The sequence below is a fragment of the Vespa velutina genome, chromosome 15 (genome assembly GCF_912470025.1).
Source record: "Vespa velutina chromosome 15, iVesVel2.1, whole genome shotgun sequence".
NCBI lineage: Eukaryota > Metazoa > Arthropoda > Insecta > Hymenoptera > Vespidae > Vespa > Vespa velutina.
In genome coordinates this window covers 5171681-5196703 of record NC_062202.1, presented here as the reverse complement: position 1 = coordinate 5196703, position 25023 = coordinate 5171681, and the positions used below count along the sequence as shown (strand labels likewise).

Sequence of the window (25023 nt, the reverse complement as noted above, 5' to 3'; positions counted from 1 at the left end):
ATGTTCCAGGCAGGCGCACTGTATAGAAACCATAGTATATCGAATTGAGATATGAATGGTAATAACGAATAGAAATAATATAGTAATATTAGAGAAAAAAGCAAAGTTTGAAAGTAGTCGAAAAGCGAAACCGATATAACGAGAAAAAAGAAAGAAATAAAATGATAAGATGTATGATAGTATCGTAGTATAGCAATGAAGGTGATGTGATAGCAGTAGTGATTGTGAAGGTGGTGTCGGTGGTACGATAGTGTTGTTGCTGCTGCTGCTGCTGCTGCTGCTGGTGGTGGTGGTGGTGGCGGTGGTGGTGGTGGCGGCGGTGGCAGTGGTGGTGGCAGTGGTGGTGGCAGTGGCAGCGGGGGCAGCCATACTCAAACAACCGCCGAGCGAGGAGCGCGGCGCGGTGTAGAAATGAAACGATAATACAGCACGTTGAAACGCTCACGGCTTAGGGACGAGGCGCAAGGCGTGAGTGTGACCGATTGGGCGTAAAAGAATTAGAAGACAGAAAAGAATCAGGGCGGAAGTGCGGCAAAGTTCGCAGAGGAAAAGGAAAGAGTGTGTCGACGAAAAGAAGGGGGCTCCGCCGTCGAATCTCGGTGGTGGCACGGAGTGGACGGTATGAGCGCAAAGACGGACGTTAACAGGCGAGTCCTAGCGATTCAGGCCAAAAAGAAGAGGCACAAGCCGAGTAAAAGAAAAGGGAAGGGTAATTCTCAGGGTGATACGGACTCAACTACCGGACAATGCTCAAAAGTACAACCAGCCGCCGCACGGCAAGGACAAGGATCCGACTTCTTTCAAGATCCCTCTTCGGGACAGAGACCATACTCCAGCGATAATGGAAATAGGTAACCGGTTACCATTAATATGCCATCTATTCGAACCTTATCAGAATTATTTTGAGATCTATTCTATATTCCTTCTCAAATTTAATTGAATATCTTTTTGGTTCTATTTATCTTTCCTTCAAGAGGATTCGATTTACGAATAACGACGTAATAATCAGCTCTTTTTTTCTGTGAGTTTACAATTAGTAGATAAACAAGCCTTTATTTTCTCACGCAATTATGTGACGATACGGAAGCAAATTCGTCATTGTAATAAATCGATCTTTGTGATATTATCGCGTCGATACATCACGTAGTTTCGATAACGATTTCAGTTTCTTGTCATTTTGGAAGTTATGTAGGTGTTTGGAGGACAAAATATATATATATATATATATATGTGTGTGTGTGTGTGTGTGTGTGTGTGCGTGCGTGCGTGCGTGCGTGCGTGCGTGTGTGTGTGTGTGTGGTGTGGCGTGGTGTGGTGTGTATATATATATATATATATATATAGACACATATATATACACATCATGCATACGCACACGCACACGTATTTAAATATATCAGCTGTATGCTCAGGAAAAACAAATTTGTAAGAATCTTATTAACAATCGATAAAATTTTTAGATTGGAACCATGTCACAGCTCGAGCAATGAAACGATAGAGGATGACGATGAAGTGTACAGTAGCGAAGATGAAGAGCAGGAAGATAGCAGTGATTATTGCAAAGGAGGTTATCATCCTGTGAAGATAGGGGATTTGTTTTTAAGTCGTTATCATGTGACTCGAAAACTTGGCTGGGGTCATTTCTCTACAGTCTGGCTTTGCTGGGATCTACAGGTATGTGGATATAAATATTAGGATAATTTGTTTTTGCATCTAATATTTTTCGAGTATATGTAGGAATTAATTAAAAAAAAATATTCTATATACAGGATAAACGATTTGTGGCCCTCAAAGTAGTAAAATCTGCAACACATTTTACTGAGACTGCTTTGGATGAAATAAAGTTATTAAAAGATGTACGTGATATCGATCCTAGCGATCCTAAACGAAATAAGACCGTCCAATTGCTCAATGACTTCAAGATCAGTGGCATTAATGGTCTTCATGTTTGCATGGTATTCGAAGTGCTTGGACATAATCTCCTTAAATTGATCATAAAATCTAGCTATAGAGGAATTCCAAGGAACAATGTTAAGCGCATCATTCGCCAAGTCCTTGAAGGTCTTGATTATCTTCATAATAAATGTAAGAAAATGAAAATATCTCTAAATTGATCTGTACTTCAGACTAATGTCTTATCGAGGCACGCTAAGTAACCTAAGATTTCATTAGAAATTTAAAAGACATAGACAAAAAAGTTCTTACCATAGAAACATAATGTCTAAAGAATTAATTTTTCCAGGTAAAATTATTCATACAGATATCAAACCTGAAAATGTTCTCATATGTGTAGATGAAACTTATATAAGAAAATTAGCTTGTGAGGCAACCGAATTACATTCTTTGGGTATAAAATTACCAGTTTCTTTAATTTCTACTGCGCCGAAAGAATTTCAAGAACCCACGCCAAATTCCAAAATGTCTAAAAATAAAAAGAAGAAATTGAAGAAGAAAGCTAAACGGCAAAATGAATTATTGAAGAAACAAATGGAACAGATAGAGGAAATAGAAGAACAAAATAAACTTGCAAATAGTACAAGAGAAAATGGTGAGTTGGAGACAAATAGTCCGGATCAAGATGTGAATACGGAAAGTATAGAGGATAATACAGAAAGTAAAGGTTCTCCTGATATCTCAGAACCATCTGTACCATCGTTACACATCAATGGAGTGGATGGTTTAGCAGGTGGAGAAAAAATAGAAAATCAATCAACCGATCGGTCGGAGAAAATGGAAAATGTGACTTTATGTGATGTAGACAAAAGTTGTGGTGAAAGTACTCTACCACGAGATGCAGAAGATACGGACGAATGTAGCGAAGGTTAGATTTCATTACTAAAATTATGAAATGATCATTGTGTTTATTCATTTCGTATTTTTTTCCTCTTTCTCTCTCTCTCTCTCTCTCTCTCTCTCTCTCTCTCTCTCTCTCTCTCTCTCTCCCCCCCCCTCTCTCTCTCTCTCTTTGTTTTTTTCTTCTACTTCTATTCAGGACGTAATTTAAATCCACCGGAGAGTAAACAATTAAAACGGGCATCTGTAGCACCACTTGATCCAGCTACGGTAGATTGTGAAGTTGAAGTAAAGATAGCTGATCTTGGAAATGCATGCTGGGTTCATAAAAAATTTACAGATGATATACAAACACGACAATATAGATCTTTAGAGGTTTTGTTAGGATCAGGATATGATACTTCTGCAGATATATGGTCCACAGCATGTATGGCATTTGAATTAGCAACTGGTGATTACCTTTTTGAGCCACATAGTGGTAAGGAATATTGTAGGTTAGTATTTACAAATTACAATTATCATTGAGAATGAATGACATTATGATGTAGAATGGATAATATTTGTGCACACACGTTATTCTCTTTTAAATTATATTTTCAGAGACGAAGACCATCTAGCTCATATTATAGAGCTACTTGGAGAAATACCTAGACGTATAGCGCTCTCTGGAAAAAATTCGAAAATGTACTTTAACAAAAAGGGTGAACTGAAGCATATTACCGGATTAAAGCCATGGGGGCTTTATGAGGTGCTTACAGAAAAGTATGATTGGTCACCGAGTGAAGCACGCGAATTTGCTGAATTTTTAACGCCAATGTTAGAATTTGATCCGAGTATGCGAGCAACAGCTGCTGAGTGTCTGAAGCACCAATGGTTGCAAATCAAGTGATCCTGCTTTTATTTTATTTTCTTTTATTTTATTTCATTTTTTTTTCTTTTTTTTAATTCTTTTATCTTCAAATTTCTGAGATCCTCACTCTTTACCACCTTGATGCAATTACAAGTCGAGAGTGTAATAGGAAGCGAAAGTCAGAAAAAATTTTTTATACCCAATTATAGTTTCAATTTTCAATATAAAACGAGTACATTACTAGGAGCGCACATCCTATATTTATTTCATATTTTGGGCCATAAAGGAATTTTAAGACACAGCCTATATATATGACACAAACGTAGCACATCATAATGTAAAAATATACGCGAATAATTCGTTCGACGATAATAAATTCTACTGATAAATGTCTCGATATTATTAGGAGTTAGACAACATTTATATATATATAAAAAAAAAAAAAAGAAAAAAAAGAAAAAAAAGAAAAAAGAAAAAAAAGAAAAGGGGGAGAAAAAAAAGAAAGGGGGAAAAAAAAAGAAAAGGGTTAGAAATCAATTCTATGAAATTTCGTTATACAGTGAGGTATGCTTCCTAATGAAATACTCTCGACATCACCCGCCTATACGTGTATTTATAAATTTGTTAAATCATATTTTTCATTTAGCGATGACAACTTAAATTAAAGTTAATAGTATTTTATTACTTTATACATTCGTTACATCCTTCGTACTGGTCACTTTATTTATCTACAAGTATTCCAAGAGTCATGGTACCCACTCATAAGATACTTTATAGATATTTAAGGGCAGGCCCGTTAAAACGCGTAAATTTCTATAACTCAATCTGACTAGATTTCTTTTTATGATATAATGTCAGTTAACAGTAAACTCTTAATGAAAGTTCTTTTCTCCATTAATTATTTTCTATAAACTCTTAGACGTATAATGTAAATTTCTCACTACCTCGTTGCATTAGATATTTTAAAATACTCATACACAACACATGCCGGAACATGTAGTTAATGCACAGAATATTTCTATGAATTTACAATGTATTCAAATGTACGAATGATTGGTATCAAGTGAGAGTTGGTCACCAGATTCTTGGTATATAAAGCCAAGCTAGGCCGAACACAAATCGATATGAGACAATATGTTTTTGCTGAATATTTAAAGGGGCAGAAATATTTGAGTAAACGAAAGATCGTTAAATTATGAGCATTTTAATAAGAATATAAGCCAAACGTACAAATATCTAAAGCAATATTAATTTTCGATTATGCAAACATTATGAATCTCAATGGTCTCATTCCAAAAGTAATGCGGTTTTTTAAAGTAAGTTTTAAAATAACGAAAAAAAAGAATACTTTCAACTTTAATCTAAGATATATTTATCACTATTATTTACAATTTGTTTTTATCTTGATTTGAAATGTTCAATACCTTCAATAATTTCTCACTATCAGGAAATTTTCAAGATATTTTGACTTTGGTTTATCAATACCTGGATCATAAATTTTGCGTATTTTATTGATTGTTACTGTAGCAGCAGTACTCTCGCAAAAACATTCAAAACAAATTAATGCCTTAAATGCTCTTTCGACACTTCCATAACGTGTTTAACTCTTAAATTCACGTATGAAAAATTAAACTAGCACACAATTACTTAAAACACTACAAATTCTACACATAAATAATACACATTGTACGAATATGCAATAATTAAAATATTGCATCCTCCATTTTGACAAATAAGAAAAAATCGCCTTATTTATGGGACGACCCAATTTATTATTATATCCTTTTGAAAATGAAGCGAATGCACACAAATTGTCTTATCTCGTGTGTTCTGAAGTATCGATTCTAATATATACTTTCCTATGTCTGAAACTCTCTATGTTAAGTCTGAAACATCATGTGTGCATATATGTGTGTATATATATATATATACACATCATATATATATATATATATATATATATATATATATATATACACACACATATATATATAAGCACATAAGTATACACACACAAGTTCTATATAACCATCTTCATACATTGACCGATCATTGAGCTCTTCGCCGATAAATTATTTCCTGTTTTATATTAAAACAAAAGCAAAACAAAAAAACAGTGCATACACTGTATATTCAGCATCATCGGCTCGTTCATGTTATTCTGCTTCGTCTAGCACTTCAAATCTATACTCTATCGTTTTCTTTCTTTCTTTCTTTCTTTCTTTCTTTCTTTCTTTCTCTCTTTTCCTTTTGGTAAGACTTAAACTTAGGGTTTCATATCGACATGTGGATACGCTTATGTGTACGTACAAGGATCTTAATAAAATCATGCTTCGTTTTTTTCTTACCTTGGTGTTTCTCACCAGGTAAAGCGATTTTATTTATATAAGTATTTATCGTCACGTATCATAGTCATTTCGTTTTCCGCTAACAAAAAATTTTGTAAAAAATAATGAAAATCTGTATAATAATTGATCTCATGTGAACAATGTGCATCTGCTCTCACTAACAAGGTATCAATTTTGAAACAAAAGTCCTGGCACGATATTCTTCACACACATAAGAGAAACGTGTTGTACAATTATATCTGGAAAGGGGGAAAAAAGTTAACGATTTCGTCATTGAAATTATGATTATAATTTATTATATACTACTGTACTGCGAGAAACGGGAAATATTGTGACGTACAGAGGTTTATTACAATATTTTCTCAGCGACAAAAAAGAACAAAACCAGGAAGAAGAAAAAGGAAATCAACAACACCGAATAAATAAAGTCCCCTCTACTTGTAATGCAGTAATTAGTATGGAACGCGTTTAAGATTATAGATGATCCGTTTAGCTAATGATGCGCCCTACGAATTTATGCTTGTTTCAATTGATTCTATGAGCTGTAGAATCAAGCACGCGAGCCGTAGGCATTATCACGGCTTCGCATCATCTAACGGCGATCTTGTCGAATTTGTACAGTAAATATTAGAGTAAATAGCGAATATACGCGGATACAATTTTGTGAGAGGATTTGATGGCCATTGAAATTCGTTGGTATCATCTCGAGGTAATCCGAGTTACGTCTACTTCTTTATTTTAATTCTTTTTCTTTTTAAATTAATCAGATTCAATGTAGCCATAAACGTGTATTTTGCATACAATATATAAAGCTCTTATTGAAAATAAGCTGACTCTAGATAAGAACAAAAAACGTTAAACTAATTCGTTCAAATAGTACAACGAGAGTCGACTTTAAAGGTGAACATTTTGAAACACAAAAGATTCTTTTTAACTTTTCATTAAGCAGAAAAATATTCGATCGCCTCTATCATATTGACGGACTTCATTGGCCTGACGTATGTTCGTCTTGTAGGTCATATATTGCAATTAAAATAGAAGAAGAAGAAGAAGAAGAAGAAAAAAAAGAGAAAGAAAAAAAAAACCACAAATCGAAAGAGAAACATGAATACCGACTTATGTAGAGATATAAATCCATTATTTACGTAGGCGTACGATGGCTGCTTAAATGCTAGTTAGAAAACAAAATTAATGACTTGTGTAACATCTGATGTAAACATTTGAACTTAACGGACGTTTCAATGGCTAAGGATCTTCTCGTGCGTGTTATAATTAATAATACGTAATAGAATTATTCGTTAATGGCATGTCGACCGTAATACATACGTGTATTTCTGACTATTCGATGAAGAAAAGAAAAGAAAAGAAAAGAAATAGAGGAAGAGAATGGTTTGTATAGGGACCCAATTTTGAACTACACCAGCGGATCATGTTCCAATCGGTAGGGAAAAGACAGTTAAATGTTTGACAATGGCTCACTCAAATGAATTGTCGAAATGTTGGGACTCGTGGGAAAAGAAGAAAATTAAAGCAAAAAAAAAAAGAAAGAAAGAAAGCAGAAAATGGCATTACAAAGGAAGAAATTCGAAAAATAGGTAGAAAATTAATATTATAGTAGTCTGTGATTTTTATATAATTGCAAAATAACGGAGAAGGCTAAGAGGAATTATTTGTCGATAAAGAGAGATAGTCAGTAAGAGTGAATACAATCGAGATTAATCATTTTAGTGAACATAAAATAAGAAATGAAAATCAATGCAAGACACTCGGACGGGGAAAAAGAACACCAAGTCGCAAATTTACTCGACCGATGTCTATTGTAAATACATATACGCGGAAATAATTAGAAGACAATTTTCTTTTGCACCGCGTTTTAATCGTGACTGACTCTTTTCATCGGTAAAGATTAATTAATCGTGAGTAACGGGACAGTTGTCAGGGATGACAAAAATTTGATAAGAGAAGCGCGCGTATCTTACTGATTGGTACATAGTCAGTCTGGAGTCGTGGAATCACGAAAGATTTCATTAAAAATTATCCATGTTTAGCAAATTAAAGCGCAGAAGTATATTACGAGCCACGCGAAAGATCTGAAAAGAAACGATGACTATAAACTTTTTGAGAATAAAAAAAGAATAAAGAAAAGGAAGAAAACCAAACGACGAATGAAACAAAAGAAAGAAAAAAAAAAAAAAAAAAAAAAAAAAAAAAAAACATTATGTAGGACATCTTCATATACGTGATCATTTTTAGAATCGTTTATCGATCGAAAAGTGAGATCGAACGAAAGAATTAACTTTGAACGATAACAACAGGAAAACAAAAAAAAAAAAAAAAGAAGAAGAAAATACATTCAGAAATAGCGTTATAAAAGTTGATTGGAGTGTTTTTAGAGAACAACAAGCTTCCGAGCTTTTAGACAATATCCTAAATATTAGCACTAATGAGTGCCCCTTCCCGGCCGACCCATCCTTCCGATATCGTTACGAGAAAGTAAGAGAGAAGTGATTAGAAAGTTTTAATCTACCGATCGTAGGGAAAAGGAGCGAGTGAGAGTTAATTCAATTATACACACACACACACACACACATTTTCTTTTTTCCTTTTTCAATCTTTTGCTTTTCCTTCCCCTCAAATTACAATTCGTTTCTTGATTATCGAGTTAATATTGTTAGATCAATGCGATTTATAAGAGTCATGTCATTTCGTTTCAATTCTCTCATCATCGGATTTATCCGTTTCGTGTCACGAAATCATTTTTCGTTTTCGCACGGTGTCCATTTCTACGTTTATTTGTCAATCCCTCCATGTGTTTCGCAAGATAAATGAATTAATAATAATAATAATAATAATAATAATAATAATAATAATAATAATAATAATAATAATAATAATAAAAGAAAAAAAGAAAAAAAAAGTAAAAAATAAAAAAAAGGAAAGATAAATCCGTGAAAATGCACGTTGAATCGGCACGATGCCTCGTATGCTCCATTACTTCGAGATCGATAGAGATTTCTCGCAAATACACGAGGCATTCGTAAATTACTATGATTAAACGAAAAAAGAAACGAACGAGTCGAAAGAAATAAATGGATTTGATGTTTAGATGCTGCCTCCATTATATGCCCTGCCACAGGAAAAAGTAAGATAATAAACATAGACCCATGTACCCACCTCTAAGAGAATGATATATATATAAGAAATAAATTCGCAAGAAAATAAAAATAAATAAAAAAAGGGAATTTTTTCTTTCCAATTTCATCCAATGCCCCATCAAGTTAGCGAAGGAGAGAGAAAAAAAGAATAGAGATAAAAAGGAAGAAATTCAATACGGTTGCGACTTTTATTTATTTTATATAAACGACTTTTTTTCTTTGTTTTACAAAATACTCGATCAATAAAATTATTTTCAATCATTGATAACATAGGGATGTATTTTACATATGTTTTTTATTACAGATATCAATTTTCTCGTTTGGGTTTTGCGTGAAACAAAGAAAGTTATAATTTTTATTTTTGTATCTATGTACTAAATTTTTTATAATCGACGAGAGTGTTTTAAATATAAAGATTTATAAATTCCTTTAAGAAGACTGATAACGATATTAAAATATAAATATGCAAAGTGTGTACAAAATGAATTGAATGTGAAAACGGACATAGCTTTATTATTGCTCGACATAGATAGTCATTAAAAATAATTACCCTATACCGTTTGTGATTAAATCACGGTTCAACGAATTGTAAGGTGACTTTATTATTAATTTATATTCATCCTAATACTGTATTTTTGCTGTCGCACCCATAAAATTTACTCGATGGAATTGGTTTTTTTTTTCTTTTCTTCTTCTTTTTTTTTTTTTTTTTTTTTTTTCTAATTACTCATGCGATATTCCTTTTATAAATTTCCAAAAAATAGGATAGGTATATGTTACCGATCGTTAATACGATGTATGTAATATTTTCAATTGTTTTTTATTTACTTATTAAATATCATTTTCGACAAGACGAAGTATATTATATTCAAAATAAATTATGAACATTAATGTTCATAATAAATGTAACACTCGTACTTATAATAAATAAAATTGTATTCGAGCAATGTATGTAGATTATCATACATACTTCTTGAACGTTCTAAAGCGTTCTTCTATATTATAAAGGGGATAGATTGTTTCGTCACATGTGATATTAATAAACGTCAATAAAAGTAAAATACTTGAGCAATATATATATTTGAGCACTATGCCAGCACGTGCTGTACTACGGTCATTTGAAATACAATTGGAAATAACATAATTAGAAGAGTAAATATAAATAATTATATTGTACGTAACATACTAATTGTGGAATACTAAAAGGATTTTTACGGATAACCCTTAACGATAATTTTCAAAGCTATCCAACTAAAAAAATTTCCATGTTTTAAAAAAATATATCCATTTGTAGGCGCATTTTCGGATTTACATTCTCATTACTGCGTACTGCATGTTTTCTATTATTTATAAAATACAATGACTTGTGATATACGAATATAATATAAATTATAAAATTCATTGGAAAATTGTTACTTAATACTAAATTCATTTGTATAACTGTACAAAAATAGTTGTGCATAATATATAAGGCAGAATAGATAAGAGTATCAGTTTGCGTTATCTATGTGCATGTCATTTACGAAGTTGAAACGTAGTAAGTGCAAAAAATAAGGAAACTGAAATTTCTATTTACGTTTCGCTCAATACTTCAACGCGTTCCATAATAGTCTGGTAATAATGTTATATAAGCATGAATTATAAAATGAATTATAATATAATATGCACATTTAATTTTCACTTATAAAAATAAATTATAAATAGTATATTGCATATGACTAAAAGAGGAAAGAAAAAAAGAAACAATCATATATTACGACATTATGTAGAAAATTATTCACAGAGTCATTATTAAATTAATCATTAAGTAGGATATGCCAGATTTTACATTTTAAAGGTCACTCATTGTACAATCTCATATCGCCGCATGATATATTTCTGTAAACTATTATATAAACTTTAATTTGAATCAGACCATTCTTCGTTATCTCTGCAAATTAATTACAATTTGGTTAATAATTTTCGAAAGTTAATTAACGACAAAACACAACCCATCACCATCAAGAAGCGCTATTTACTGCAAAACAAACACATCGAAGGATGCAGAAGAATTTGCTGCAACTTTATACAAACACTTACCCAAGATTTACTGAGAGCAACGTAAGAACAATATGCACGTACATACGATGGTATAAAACTGTTAGATTTTTCATATGTAAAAATATTATACTCATTAAAGCAATTCTAAACTTTCACGAAGATATTTAATCTACTGAATTAAAAGCAGGATACTAAGTTTTCATTATCTAATTTATGTAGTGCAATGATATATCTATTCAATTTGAAGATATAAAAGAAAGACAATAATATAGGATAGAGTAGAACAAACAATTGAATTTAACTTCTCATCAGTTTACAATTTAATGAGTACAACAACTGGTTTATATATAGCCAACCTATTATTTCGGTACAAATTTTTCTACACAGATTATACATATACATACATACATACATACATACATACATACATACATACATACATACATATATATATGTGTGTGTGTGTGTGTGTGTATCTTTTGTACATGTGTACGCATAGATCATGTAATGAAGAAAACATTGAAATGATAAGAAACAACGAGAGAAAGAGATTACTATATTACTTCCACTGTATATAACATTTTTCTATAAACCAAAAAGATGAATAAGGAGAATTCAAAAATAAAATTTAAGAAGATTGCAAAATAAATAAAGAAGATTCAATCATAAAATTCACTTATAAAAAAGCGATTTATAAAAGGTGACATACTAATGTTACAATGAATAAAATACTCTCTTGTTATTCTTACTCGTTACATATTTGAGCTTAGCGCCGTTTAATATATACGTATGTACATATATATATATGTATACACACGCACGCACGCACGCACGCACGCACGCACGCACGCACACACACACCCGTATATATGGAGATGTATATACAGTTTATTTCAGCAAGAAGCACACATTGTAGCACGCATCAGACACACTCAAAGAAATATATTAAATACTTAATATCGACCCATGACTAGAACGTCCTTTTTTATCCTTCACCCATCTTTCATTTCGAGATTCCTCAGAAACATTAATATTCAATTGTGCTGTTGACGCAGTCGTCGCATCATCATCCGATTCTAATGGACTAATTCTGATAGCTTGATACCACTGGTTTGTCAAGTCTGTCATTTGTGATTTACAATCCTTCAGTTCTTGCTGTGTAAACCTTCGAGTAAAAAATGGAATGAAAAATTTCAAATCCCATCTTGCGAAACCATGAATCCGCGACTGGAGAAAAGATACTTCCATTTCTTCCTCTGTAAGTTCTGACAAGTGTTCAGAATCAATCGTCTGACCCTGTCAGATATAAAACATAAATATAGAGGATATGAAAGATATAGAGGAAATGAAATATTGAAAATGTATATAAAATTTTATTATCATACCCATTCTCTCGTTTTACTTAATGAAACTTCTTTATCCTTCTTCTTCCTTCTACTGTTCTTTTGTTTCTTTTCTGCTCGTAAAAATTTAAGCAATGGCATTGTAGAGCCACCAAATATCAACGTTGTTATCAATACAATAATCAATGTAGTCGTAATAATGACATGACGAGTTTCATCGCTAAAATCCAAGTGAAGCGATAGTGCATACGATATAGCACCTCGAAGGCCGCTGAACCACATAATGAACATCATTTTTTTGGTAATTTGATGTTCTCGAAACCGATTAACTAGAAGAGCCAATGGAAAAATATTTGCTGCTCTACCGATAAGACACAATATAATAGACCATATGATTAAAGCGGGTTCCACCTAATAAAGGAATTAATTAATGAATAAGTTAATTTAAATAAAATTTATGTAAAAAGTTAATATGCATTAATAAACATTTTCAATGGAACTACTTTGATATTATATAATCCATCGTTGTATACTTACTCTATGTCTAAAACTAAAAAGGGCTAATCCTAAATAAGCAAAGACGCATGTTTCAGCTATAAAGGCTAAAGTTCTCATGGTCTGTTGCATTGTGATCTGAGTAACGGTTGATAGATTAAAATGAGTATAGTGCGACATAACTATTCCATTAAATAATATTGCCATAATGCCTGAAATAATAATATTGCGAATTATAGGGGGAAAACAGTGATATAACATTGTTATAGATGCATCATGAATTAACGAAAATGAGTATCACCAGATAATTGTATGCCTTCTGCCAATACATATGGGGCATACGTGAAGACCAACATCATTCCAAATTCAAGAGATGGATTTTTTCTTAGATCAACGTGCTTCAATAGTAAAGCACTTATAAGTGCGAAAACAACTCCAATACCAGCAGAGGCAAAGAACATAAGGCAAAATCTATTTATACCAAGGATAATAGCTTCGCTGGTGTTAGTGGCATTATTTGATTCTAATACCGAGGTTGTTAAAACGATGGATATAGCGTCATTTAAAATGGACTCTCCGAAAACTAACATATTTAAAATTGGATCGACGTCTAGTGCATGAAAAATGGCAACTGTGGCAACCGGATCTACGGCGGATATTAATGATCCAAATGCAAAACTTTCGACGAAGCTAAGCTTATACGCGACCTGTGCTAAGCCCAATAAATAAATTCCTGCGCCAATGACAAATGCAGAAATGGCCGTACCAACGATCGCAAATACCAGAATGCTACCTATGTTTTGAAAGAAATTTCCCTTGTGCAAGTTATATCCAGATTCAAATATTATCGGGGGTAGGAGTACGAGGAAAAAGGCAGTTGGAGAAAAAGCTTCCTCCTTTCTCCAATTTGCTATATTTTGATGGGACATAAGATTTATGATCATGCCAATGGCACCGCCTAAGAATACAATAACCACAGACTCTGGTAGATATTGAAAGTTAGTTTGAAGCATGAGATGTATTAATAGAATTCCCAATGCTAAAACGCAAAGAACAAAAAATATCGACATTGAACTATTATGTTCTTCCTCCGCAGAATCCTTGTCGGGAAGTACCGGTTCTGCGGGCGCAATTGTTGTTGTACTTGTATTTGTCGCATTAATAATATCTGGACTTTGTGAGGAGGAATAATCGGCGATCACGGTTCCATTTTTCTCATTAATCAAGCCACCCGTTATTTCTGCGCTAAATTTCTCGGTCGTTAAGTTTTTAACAATATTATCATTTTGTTCCATATTCGGTCCAGAAGATATAGTTTGAGATTTTGAAGTTGTCACAGTGACATTAATGGCAGATGATTTGACGAATACATTATCAGAATTCTTAGGCCAGTTTTTTGTCTTACTTTCGTCGTCAATAATCAAATTTGAATTTGTAATCGCAGACACCTGACTTGTATTTGTAATAACATTCAAATTGTTAAGCACCGGCGAAGAGACATTTGCCAATGGCAATTTTTCATTTTCTAGGTTAGCAATGTCCGTATCAAAAGATACTTCCCCGAAGGATATTAATACGTCAAATTGCAATATAACGAAAATAACGCACCATTTACTGTGCACTTTATATCGCGCTAATGAACGATTCATTTTTGCGCTCGTTCCTTCACATAATTATTTCATATCGACTAATTATAAAACGCGTTATCCTCGCGACGGCATTCGTAACACACGACCGTAACACTGCCTTTGGAGGAATTGCTTGAGCAAATTCTTTTCTTTTTAACAAGCTTCTTCTTCAGAACAACTGCGTCCGATAATATAAACTATACGGTCATATTGTGAGCATGTGATGACAACGCAGGAATCCAACGAAATGTTGGACGCCATGACAGCATTTAGGCGGCAACCATTTAAACTTATTTTTATCTTACATTATTTTTCGCAATTGACGGGTACAATCGATTTCTACATCAAAAATAACCAATAATACCTCATTGACATTAGAATCGATATTTATTATCATACAAAATTACAATCATACAAGAATTTTTTATGCCTGCATATCCCCTTTTCTTCCTGTGGAAAATAATTCATTGTTATAATGACTCGCTAAGCCACTACGTCCAATGTGTGCGGGACACGGTGAATCTTTTCCTAATCTTTGCTCAACTCCTTTCCAAGAGCGTTCTTGAAGAAATTGTGCTCCTGCATTGCCGACAGCAACGACACCTATTTTCATAGGATATTAATTATCATCAGATTGTACTTTTAATCATTAACAATAGAATCGTAGTAAAAAATATTGCCTGGTGTTTTTAGAACCAAAGCATCCATTTTGTCTATACAAAGGATATCTTTATCTGCATTTCTAATATCTCCAGATATCAGTGAGACGTCCGTTTCCATGGACGTTTCAAAATTACAATAATTTAAACCATCAGGCGGCAGTATTTGCCTAAAATCCATACAATATTGCGTGGAGAATTTCCTCGAAGTATTAAAAGCTAAATCAACTTCAAAAGGCATTAATATGGGCCGTAAGAAATCTCGCGAATCAAATACCTCATTTTCTGAACATGCTATTACAACAAAGGCATCGACCTAAGATAATATGTCATGAATGTGAGCTTTCATTATCAAAACTATGTTATTAAATGAAAATATTTTGCATAAAGAAAATATTTTGCATACCTCTGGGAAATTGGCCAATTTCGTTGGATTTATTTTACCAACACACAAAGTATACGTCTTCTTATTCTTTTCCTTCAGAATATTTTTAACCATCGATATACATTTTAGATAATCTTGAATTCCTAATGTAGCTACTACTATACCAACAACTTTAGCATCTTTAAGCTTTTCAACGAGAAACCGTCTTCTTTTCAACCAAGGCGAATGTAAAACATTAAATTCAATGACTTTGTTATATTCAAAATAATACCATTTTTTTGCAGGAATGCTCATCGCTAATGTAGAAAATGTTTTCCCATTTTCTCCCAAAAATATCGCCTCGTAATCATTTATTGTAGTATCATTCGTTAAAATGTACCTTCTACCTAGGATAACCATTGTTGAAGGATCTTTCGAATCCGTAAATTCCACGTTTGATTTGCAATTTAATCTTGATAAAATTAAATTTTTGAATATGGCCTTTAAATCATTATATATACATTCTGCAAATAATAAAAATAATTTAATTCTCGAATGATAAGTATAAGGATAAGATTTTTAATTGTAACTTACCGATCAGATGTGCATATGCCACGTCATAAAAAAGTATACATTTTTTTGTTGTATCTTTTAATGCTTCTTTAAACTGATCTTGAAAGCGTGTTACATCAATTTCCTTTTTTGGTAAAACATGAAAGGCTAATATTTCATTTACAGGATTAAGACAAGCGTGTCCAAAGTGTATTATACCATCGGCATTGACATGTCGAGCCGTAATTGTATCGACGCAGCAACTGCCGCATGTAGTGTCTCCCAAAATATATACTTTTCTATTTATATATTTTTCTATATGTAACGCAATATTCACTGAATCTGACAAAAGGTCATCTGGGAATTGTAAACATACCTGTAAACATGTTTCTATTACTTTTCCTTTTTACATTTCTAATTAACAGTCGGTTAACGATGGTTAAAATAATGCAAACATACATATATATATACACATACATATATATATATATACACATATATATATATATATATATATGTATACACGTTTTATGTCAGTTAGCCCATTCGCACCATTTTATTTCTTACCAGAGATTAAATGTAAAAGAGCAAACCTTTTCTAAATTGTGAGCTTCAATCCATTTGACACATTTATCCATTTCATAAGGATCCTCAGTCCTTTTATCTGTTAATTGACCATCCACACTCGTTACATCGCTCATCCTCATATTCTCTGATAGATATTCGTTCATAATGAGATTTATCTATACAATATTTATTATGCATAAAATAAGAAATTTGTATTTACAAATTTTTCCTTCGTCGCAACTTTTAAGAGAGCTCATTTGTCACGCATTGTATGAAATCTAGAAAGGTAAATCTAGAAACGTTAATATGCATTTTCATAGAGATTTTTGAATACATCAATCGAAGAAGTAATAAAATGGTATCGAAGAGATTTTGGTAAAATAAAATTGCAACAGCGATTGCAGTGGTTATTACTATCAACTATTTCTTCATTATCACCTAACTTTTATATATATATGTATATAGTTATGCACACACAATACTTAGATGGCGCTAACGTTTGACAGAGTTCACATTCGACACAAAAAGAAAAGAACAGCTTTATGTTTTTAAACCACGAAGGATTTTATTTTTATTCATAAATGTGTTTATATTATTTCCACAAAACTGTCTAACACGGGAGAGTGAGTATGAGAGATAAATAAATTCAAATGACTTTGAATTGTATGTGATATGTTGTAACCTCTTAGTTCAATTAAATGTAAAAAATTGATTTTATTTTCCAGAAAGGAACAAAATCGAGCCAGCATGCCAGAACCTGTAAGCCATCAGGTAAATGCGGCTCGTAAAACGTTCCAAACATTATTCCAAATTTCTAAACTACTCAATACAAACTTAGATCCAGCAACATTAAGTATCTGCGTAAGGCTGTGCGAAAATGGGGTAAACCCTTATGCTCTTGCCACGGTAGTAAAAGAGTTACAAAGAGAAGCAAAAGCTATGAACAACGCACAAACGACTGATCCTACAGTCAGTAAATCTAGTTTAAGTAAATGATTATAATCTCATTCTGTTGTTATCAATCTTGTTGTAATTAATACAGAAAAATGCTCTCTATGAATAGATTTTCTATTACTCGTTATACTATATAATGAATGATTTAAATAACATAATTAATTTCTTTTGCTTATAACAAATTTTGATTGCCATGACATATATATATATATACATAAATATTCTTCCAATTTCCTCCAATATATTCATCTTCATGATCTCTATTTTGTAGGTAGAATCGAATAAAAATTGATTGTACATTCGATCAACAATTGATTTCCTAAGGCGTTTTTCTTTCTTTCACTCTTCCATAAAATACCTTTGTGATACATCTAAAAGTGATTCGTTCAATTTACATGGAATTTAAATCATTGATATATCCCTTTTATTTATTTTCCATATGACATCATTACAGGACATTCCAATGAGACGTAATTTCTTCCAAAAATTAACTTCTCTTGTCATCAAAAGAAGCATATAAATATTATATTAAAGTTATAAAAATATATTAAAATAATTCGTGTATTTTTATTAGAAAAAAAAAAAAAAAAAAAAAAAAAAAGAAAAAAAAAAGAATGCTTTTTAGTTGAAATAATATCTGAAATTATTTTGTTAATATTTTACAATTCTGATTTATTTGGTCTGTGGTTTATTTCCTTGTCTTTATTTTTTTTCTTATCTCTATAGTACGTTTGTCCTTCAAGCATTACATGAGACAGCTCTGGTTGTTCTAATAAATAATTCTTAGCATCAACAGCTTGAGATCCTTCACGGAATAAGAAGACTGATCGCTTAGGATCAATTGGATATCTATAGTAATATATAAAGTTATATGTCTTGTAAATAAGTTATCATATTTATTTACAAATGTAGATTACCTTTCTGCTATGATATGATTGTTTTGTAGACTACTCTGCCAAATGCGCATTACAATTTCTGCTTGATCTTGTGAAATATCTTCCATTACATCCACAAACATCATAACGCCTTTACCTTTTTTCGTCATTTTGAGAACATTATCAGGATTGGAGACATCTATCTAATAGACAAAGATAACGTCTGATATTCATTTTTGTATGATTCTTGTTAAGAAAAGAAAAAAAAGAAATATAATATTAATTCTGCGGTACCTGCGATAAATCTATTTTTGGACTTGGTCTAAGATATTCGGGGAGTTCATCTGGTGGCAAAGGTTCTTCATTTTCCTATAATATTACGATAATATATGAGACAATGTAAGAGACAATATTTATTACATTTAATTAAAATTGAAAATATTTTTATTCCTTATTGACAAAAAAAAAAAAAGAAAAGGTACAAAACGAAAAATTTTAATGCCAAGGACTTCGTATTATTAATTGTTATCGCACCTCCCATTGATCCAATAAATGTTCCAAATCTGCATCTGTCATATCTCTTATATCTTTATCACGCCATGATTTCTTTTTATTCTCATTCGAATCATTTGCATTTGCTAGGATTACTAATATACTGCAGAGGAAGACGCTTATCTTCATATTGATGTAATATCTCAAAATTAATTAAATTTCCTATTATTTATGAGATTATATTATTTCCTACAAATAAATATAAAAGTATCGTTTAACTTTGATCAAAGAAATAACTTTCATTAACTTTATCTTTTTTAATTCTAGAAACGACAATTTGTTGATTTACCGGATGGAAAATACAAAGTTGGCATTCCAACTAATTTCGGCCATTGTGTTGGCCGAACTGTCATTGGTAATGTAAAATAGAATTAGAAGGTAAACGCAGTGTTGTCATTTTATCATTTATTAAATTTAATTGAAAGTTTAAAATAAAAAATATATTATACGGAAGATATATTTATTTTGTAAAATAATATTTTACGCAAAATCCATAACAATGAGAGAAAGTCCAAAAATTGTGCACATTCTGTTAGGTATCGATGTTCAAAAATTATTTTACCAATGACTATTCCTCTCATTTTCCCGCTATTATAAATTAAAATAAATTTTAATACGGAACTAATATATCCCGAATAAAATGGTTAAATGTGTAGTTTGTACGAATCATTTGACATAAATACATAAAAGTGTGATTTCTAAATATAACAAGTATAACCAAAAGAATGCATAATAACATATATAACAATGTGTTTTTATTTACGGTTGCTAAGTAACTGCTTTGTATGTCGAGGTAATGCACATATTAATTAATTAATTTTGATTGTTTTATTAATCTGCAACGAGTTTAGGTATATATTAATGTTATATGATCCATGAATGTATGTGTGTGTGCGCGTGTGTGCGTGTATTAACCTTAGACAATATATATATATATATATGTACACACACACACACACACACACACACACACACACACACACACACACAGAGAGTATTTTCACGCCAGCTTATGTCAAAGTACCTAGATCTCGTAGAGAAGATAGAGATGGATTAGTAATTTACATTCATGTAGTAGTACGTTACAAACGATTGCATGTAATTTAAATATGAATTTACAAAGGCTTTTATTTTTATTTCCTAGCAGCCTATTATATTGCAACGGGTACTTGAGATATATAAGTATTTGCTTATACATGATGGTAAAAGAAAAGGGATAGGAAGAAGCTTACCAAGAAATTGCGTACAAGTCATTTCAGAAATCAAAGAATCATTAGATTCATTAAGATGGAAGAGCAAGAATATATAACATGGATCGAGTGGATGTGCTATCAGTTTTATTATAACGGAATGCTTAATCATGTCAAACAGGCATGTGATGCTTATCCAACGAGTGATCATCTGAAACTCTTGCTTAGTCTTACCTATTTATTAAATGGAAGGATACACGATGCTATTAAAGAAAGTGGCAGTTTAATGAATAACACAGAAGTTTCATTAGCAGGATTGCTTATACAGAGTTTTGCACAGAAAGTAAGCACAAATGGAGACAAATCGACGATAATGCAAATCGATATGAAAATCAGAGAAGAACGAAGAAAAGCATCAGCCACCGCACTATCATTGTCCGCTTTGATATTACTTTTGTACAAAAAGATTGATAAAGCTAAAGACTATGCTGATAGAGCATATAAAGTTAATCCTGTTGATAGAAATGTCTTATTGGCAAAAGGTTGGGTGGAATTGTATACAAAGGAGGATAATCATACGAAGATAGATTATTTTGATACAGTTTTAAAAACCCATACTAGACATTTTAATGCTCTCATGGGTAGCGCGAAATATAAACAATATTGCGGAGATCATACAGGAGCAATATCGATATTGAATTCATTAATAGTACATTATCCAAAATTAAGCTTTCCATTGGTAGAAAAATTGGCTAATCAATTAGCTATGAAAGATTGGGAACAAGTACTTGAAACGGCTAATAGAATATTAACAATAGATCCTAATAATTTAGATGGAATAAAAGCTCATTGCGTCGTTGCCATTTGCAAAGATGGAGAGTACAATGAAAGTTTAAAACACTTACAATTATTTTTGAGAAATTTAATTCTTGTAGAAGCAAAGAATATTGATCTTTTGGTCAGAAACATAAAGTTATTTTCATCCATAGGATGTAGAAATGAAAATATATTGATGGAATTGTGTAAAGTAACTGAAAAAATGTTACAACAGAATTCTAATTGCGGAGAATTAATGGTCGAACTTGGGAATCTGTATGTTTTATTGGGAAAAACAAAAGAGGCTGAACATTGGTATAGGAATAATGCACGTATAGAGGAGTCATCGTTCCCAGCTTTAATAGGTTTGGCAAATTGTCAATTATTAGATAATTCTGCAAACGCTCGAGTTTTAGCTAGACAACAAATTGATTTTTTAATGGAGATTCAATCGACTTCGATGAGTCCTAAATTATTGTTTATGTCATCGATACTATGCGAGGATGATAAAAGAAAAGGATTAGAGTATTTAAACATGGCAGCTAAAGTTTTATTGAAGGATTGTGAATACGTCTCTTATGGATATGAATACTTGACGAATTTAAATCCTGATCTATGCATGGAAATTGGAAAGGAACGTTTAACTTACTCCGTTCACGATACATCATCCATGGATGAAGGTAGCTCTGAGGCCAAAAAAGAACCTCTTTTAGAATTATTAGAAAAACTTGCAGAAGCATGTCCCGGCTTAAGCAATGCATTATTAATATTAAGTAAAATCGAAATGCAAAGTGGAAAACTAGAGAAAGCTCAAACTATATTAAAAAAACTTTTGGACTCCGTCGATTCTACCAATGCGCAGGGACATTTATTAATGGCACAGATTTTGGCATATCAAGGCCATTATCAATTAGCCGTACAAAGTTTAGAAGTTGGCTTGAGTTACAATTTTAAAGTTAGAGATGATCCGATTTATCATGTGGTTAATGGGATTGTACAAAAAGAGAATGGAGATTTCGAAAATTGTATAAAAAGCTTTGAATTGGCCATGGTATGTGCAGGCTTGAAGGGAAATAAAAATATTACAGATGTTAATCAGATTTCTATGCAAGATAAAGCGATGTTGTATCTTGAATTAATCTCTGCGTACAGTAAAATGAAACAATTTGGCGAAGCATTAGAACTGATGGAAGACGCTATAATAGTACTTCAAGGTACTGGTGAGGAAAGCAAGGGCACAATAGGATACGCGGACTTGTACTTGGAAATGGGAGAATTGGAAAAAGCAATAGAACATTTAGCAAAGGTAAAGCCAGATGAGCCTTATTATGTACAAGCTCATACGAAATTGGCTCAAATACATTTAAAGTACAAAAGAGACAGGCAAGCCTTTGCAAAATGTTTCAGGTACGGTATTATAATTATTTTAATAATATTCTAATTTAACGGATTAATATTTTTCTATGCTCGTATGTATAACATGTATCGTACAGGGAATTAGTAGAAAACTGTCCTGGTCCTAAGACATATAGTATGCTTGGCGATGCATATATTTCTATACAAGAACCAGAAAGAGCCATCGAAGCCTACGAGCAAGCATTAAATCAAAATCCAAAAGACAAGGCAATAATAGCAAATAAAATGGGAAAGGCGTTGATAAAAACTCATCAATATATGGAGGCTATTAGTTATTACAAGGATATGATAAAACAAGCAGAATGTAAAGATTTAAAATTGGATCTTGCAAAATTGTTTATTAAAATGAAACAATACGACAGGGCTGAAGCTACCTTGTTGGAGGAATTGAGAATTAAGTATATTTGGTTATTAGTTTTAATAACGAAACAACAATCACAACAATCGCAACCACAACAACGACAACGACAACGACAACGACGACGACGACGACGACGACGACGACGACGACGACGACGACGACGACAATAATTATTATAATTCAAAACAAAATTTTTTTTTTTTCAGATGCTCGATTTGAATCCGATTTGGAAAGTTTAGAAAGTCGAGGACAACAATTGCTCTTACTTGCGAAAGTCCGTGAGAAAGCTGGTAATATACAAGCAGCACTTTCTGTACTGAAAGAAGCTAAAGAAAGTCATACGAGGTATATACAACGTCTTATCATGGGTTCGAGCGCAATTGAACAAAAGCATGTAGTAGCGGACATATGCGTGACAATGGCAGACCATGCATCATCTATAAGAGATTACGATCAAGCGGTATTATATTATAAAGAAGCTTTGGGTTATAAACCAGCCGATATTAAAGCATTATTATCATTGGCAAAGTTATACATGCAGGTAATCGTATAATCTCAATAATAATGATAAATATCCATTGTACTTGTCGAAAAATGTTAACTTGACAATAGAGTACTTAAGAGTATTACAATTTTTAGATAAACAACTTGGACAAATGTGCCCAAACGTGTACTACTCTTTTAAAGGCTGATCCAAATAACGAGGCCGCATCTGTTATGATGGCTGATCTTGCATTTAGGAAAGTTGATTTTGAAACTGCAGCATTTCATTTTCGTCAGTTATTATTACAAAAACCAATGTATTGGACAGCATTAGCTAGACTGATAGAAGTTTCTCGCAGGACAGGTTATATTATTTTTCATTGATTATTTAATTGAATTAAATGTTATATTTGTGATAATTTTGCGAATATCCTTATATAAATCCTTTCAGGAAATATGGATGATTTAGATGAATGGCTCAGTCAAGCGCAAACGGCAATGAAATCTAACAATATGGAGGCTGGCTTTTACTATTGCACTGGTTTATTAGATTGGCGAATGGGAAGATTAAATACGGCCCTTAGAAATTTCAATTATGCGAGGCGTGATCCTGAATGGGGCCAACAAGCTATTTATAATATGATCGAAATTTGCTTGGATCCTGATGACGATTCTTCGTTGTCCAATGAAGCTTTCAATGACGAAGATACGGAATATCAAGATTCAAGAACAATGGCCCTGAAAACTGCTTATCGTTTATTACAGGTATATTATTACAAGGAGGTATACGCACTGTATTAAGATGGAAATTTATATTATTAAAATTCCCTTTGTCAGGAATTGAATCCAAGAGGTAGTCAACATGAGATGTTAACGCATCGGCTTCTTGGTAACTTCTTTCTTCTTGCTACGAAACAAAAATCAAACATCGAAAAAGCTTTGCAAGATTGTACAAATTTGGCCAGTCAAGAAGCACTCAGAGATCACGTTGGACCAGCCTTAGGCATGGCAACGGCGCACATCCTGTTAAAACAAACTCCTCGCGCCCGAAATCATCTTAAGCGTGTTAGCAAAAACGTATGGACCTTCGAGGACGCCGAATATTTGGAAAGATGTTGGTTGCTATTGGCAGATATTTATGTTCAATCGGGCAAGTATGATCTAGCGAATGAGCTACTTAAACGCGTTTTACAACATAATGCAACATGCGTGAGAGCTCACGAATTGTCCGGTTATATCGCTGAGAAAGAACAGAATTATCGGGAAGCTTCTCTGCGATATGCGCAAGCATGGAAATTTGGTGGTAAATCTAAATTATCAATTGGCTACAAATTAGCATATTGTTCCTTCAAGGGAAAATCTTATGCGGATGCCATAGAAGCTTGCAACGAGGTATTGAGACAAAATTCTGACTATCCTCGCATTAGAAAAGATGTTTTGGAAAAAGCTATTAACAATCTTCGCACTTAATCGCATAAAAAGGAATAATTCAGTAAATTATATATTTAAAAATACCAGATGGCTTGTTTTGTTCTACGAACAGATCAATATTATGAAATAAAAAAGAAGTAAAAAAGAAATA

The 25023-nt window shown here is 32.4% G+C and overlaps 5 protein-coding genes across 13 annotated transcripts; 2 read left to right on the top strand and 3 right to left on the bottom strand.

Annotated features, from left to right (window-relative positions):
* Nucleotides 1-314: 314 nt before the first annotated feature.
* LOC124954598 (SRSF protein kinase 2) lies at nt 315-9649 on the top strand. Of its 2 annotated transcripts, XM_047507764.1 has the most exons (7): nt 315-851; nt 1461-1674; nt 1770-2085; nt 2243-2548; nt 2639-2821; nt 2993-3287; nt 3394-9649. In XM_047507764.1, the coding sequence occupies exons 1-7, from the start codon at nt 622-624 to the stop codon at nt 3680-3682; spliced, it is 1833 nt and encodes a 610-aa protein (XP_047363720.1). In that variant the 5' UTR covers nt 315-621; the 3' UTR covers nt 3683-9649. The 2 variants fall into 2 exon arrangements, with proteins under 2 accessions (XP_047363720.1, XP_047363719.1); XM_047507763.1 differs by having other exon boundaries at nt 2243-2821.
* Nucleotides 9650-10207: 558 nt separating this feature from the next.
* LOC124954597 (sodium/hydrogen exchanger 8) lies at nt 10208-14913 on the bottom strand. Its single transcript, XM_047507762.1, has 5 exons — nt 13326-14913; nt 13067-13236; nt 12572-12940; nt 12151-12482; nt 10208-11076 (listed from the first exon to the last, which is right to left on the bottom strand). The coding sequence occupies exons 1-5, from the start codon at nt 14671-14673 to the stop codon at nt 11046-11048; spliced, it is 2250 nt and encodes a 749-aa protein (XP_047363718.1). The 5' UTR covers nt 14674-14913; the 3' UTR covers nt 10208-11045.
* A 107-nt stretch (nt 14914-15020) lies between these two features.
* On the bottom strand, nt 15021-18006 carry LOC124954601 (2-(3-amino-3-carboxypropyl)histidine synthase subunit 2). Of its 3 annotated transcripts, XM_047507767.1 has the most exons (6): nt 17015-17329; nt 16821-16939; nt 16270-16603; nt 15718-16199; nt 15333-15627; nt 15021-15255 (listed from the first exon to the last, which is right to left on the bottom strand). In XM_047507767.1, exons 2-6 carry the CDS (start codon nt 16932-16934, stop codon nt 15077-15079), a joined length of 1404 nt encoding a protein of 467 aa, XP_047363723.1. In that variant the 5' UTR covers nt 16935-16939; nt 17015-17329; the 3' UTR covers nt 15021-15076. The 3 variants fall into 3 exon arrangements, with proteins under 3 accessions (XP_047363723.1, XP_047363724.1, XP_047363722.1); XM_047507768.1 differs by having other exon boundaries at nt 15333-15481; nt 15968-16199; nt 16821-18006; XM_047507766.1 differs by having other exon boundaries at nt 16821-17325.
* On the top strand, nt 17792-25021 carry LOC124954596 (tetratricopeptide repeat protein 21B-like). Of its 5 annotated transcripts, XM_047507761.1 has the most exons (8): nt 17792-19022; nt 19443-19553; nt 20323-22588; nt 22675-22991; nt 23165-23499; nt 23598-23805; nt 23893-24206; nt 24279-25021. In XM_047507761.1, the coding sequence occupies exons 3-8, from the start codon at nt 20463-20465 to the stop codon at nt 24909-24911; spliced, it is 3933 nt and encodes a 1310-aa protein (XP_047363717.1). In that variant the 5' UTR covers nt 17792-19022; nt 19443-19553; nt 20323-20462; the 3' UTR covers nt 24912-25021. The 5 variants fall into 5 exon arrangements, with proteins under 5 accessions (XP_047363717.1, XP_047363716.1, XP_047363714.1 ...); XM_047507760.1 differs by lacking the exons at nt 17792-19022; nt 19443-19553 and adding an exon at nt 19740-19968; XM_047507758.1 differs by lacking the exons at nt 17792-19022; nt 19443-19553 and adding an exon at nt 19746-19968 and having other exon boundaries at nt 20320-22588.
* LOC124954602 (LDLR chaperone boca) lies at nt 18150-19544 on the bottom strand. 2 transcript variants are annotated; one of them, XM_047507771.1, is made up of 5 exons: nt 19465-19544; nt 19158-19364; nt 18918-18992; nt 18666-18826; nt 18150-18597 (listed from the first exon to the last, which is right to left on the bottom strand). In XM_047507771.1, the coding sequence occupies exons 2-5, from the start codon at nt 19302-19304 to the stop codon at nt 18408-18410; spliced, it is 573 nt and encodes a 190-aa protein (XP_047363727.1). In that variant the 5' UTR covers nt 19305-19364; nt 19465-19544; the 3' UTR covers nt 18150-18407. The 2 variants fall into 2 exon arrangements, with proteins under 2 accessions (XP_047363727.1, XP_047363726.1); XM_047507770.1 differs by having other exon boundaries at nt 19158-19525.
* Nucleotides 25022-25023: the final 2 nt, after the last annotated feature.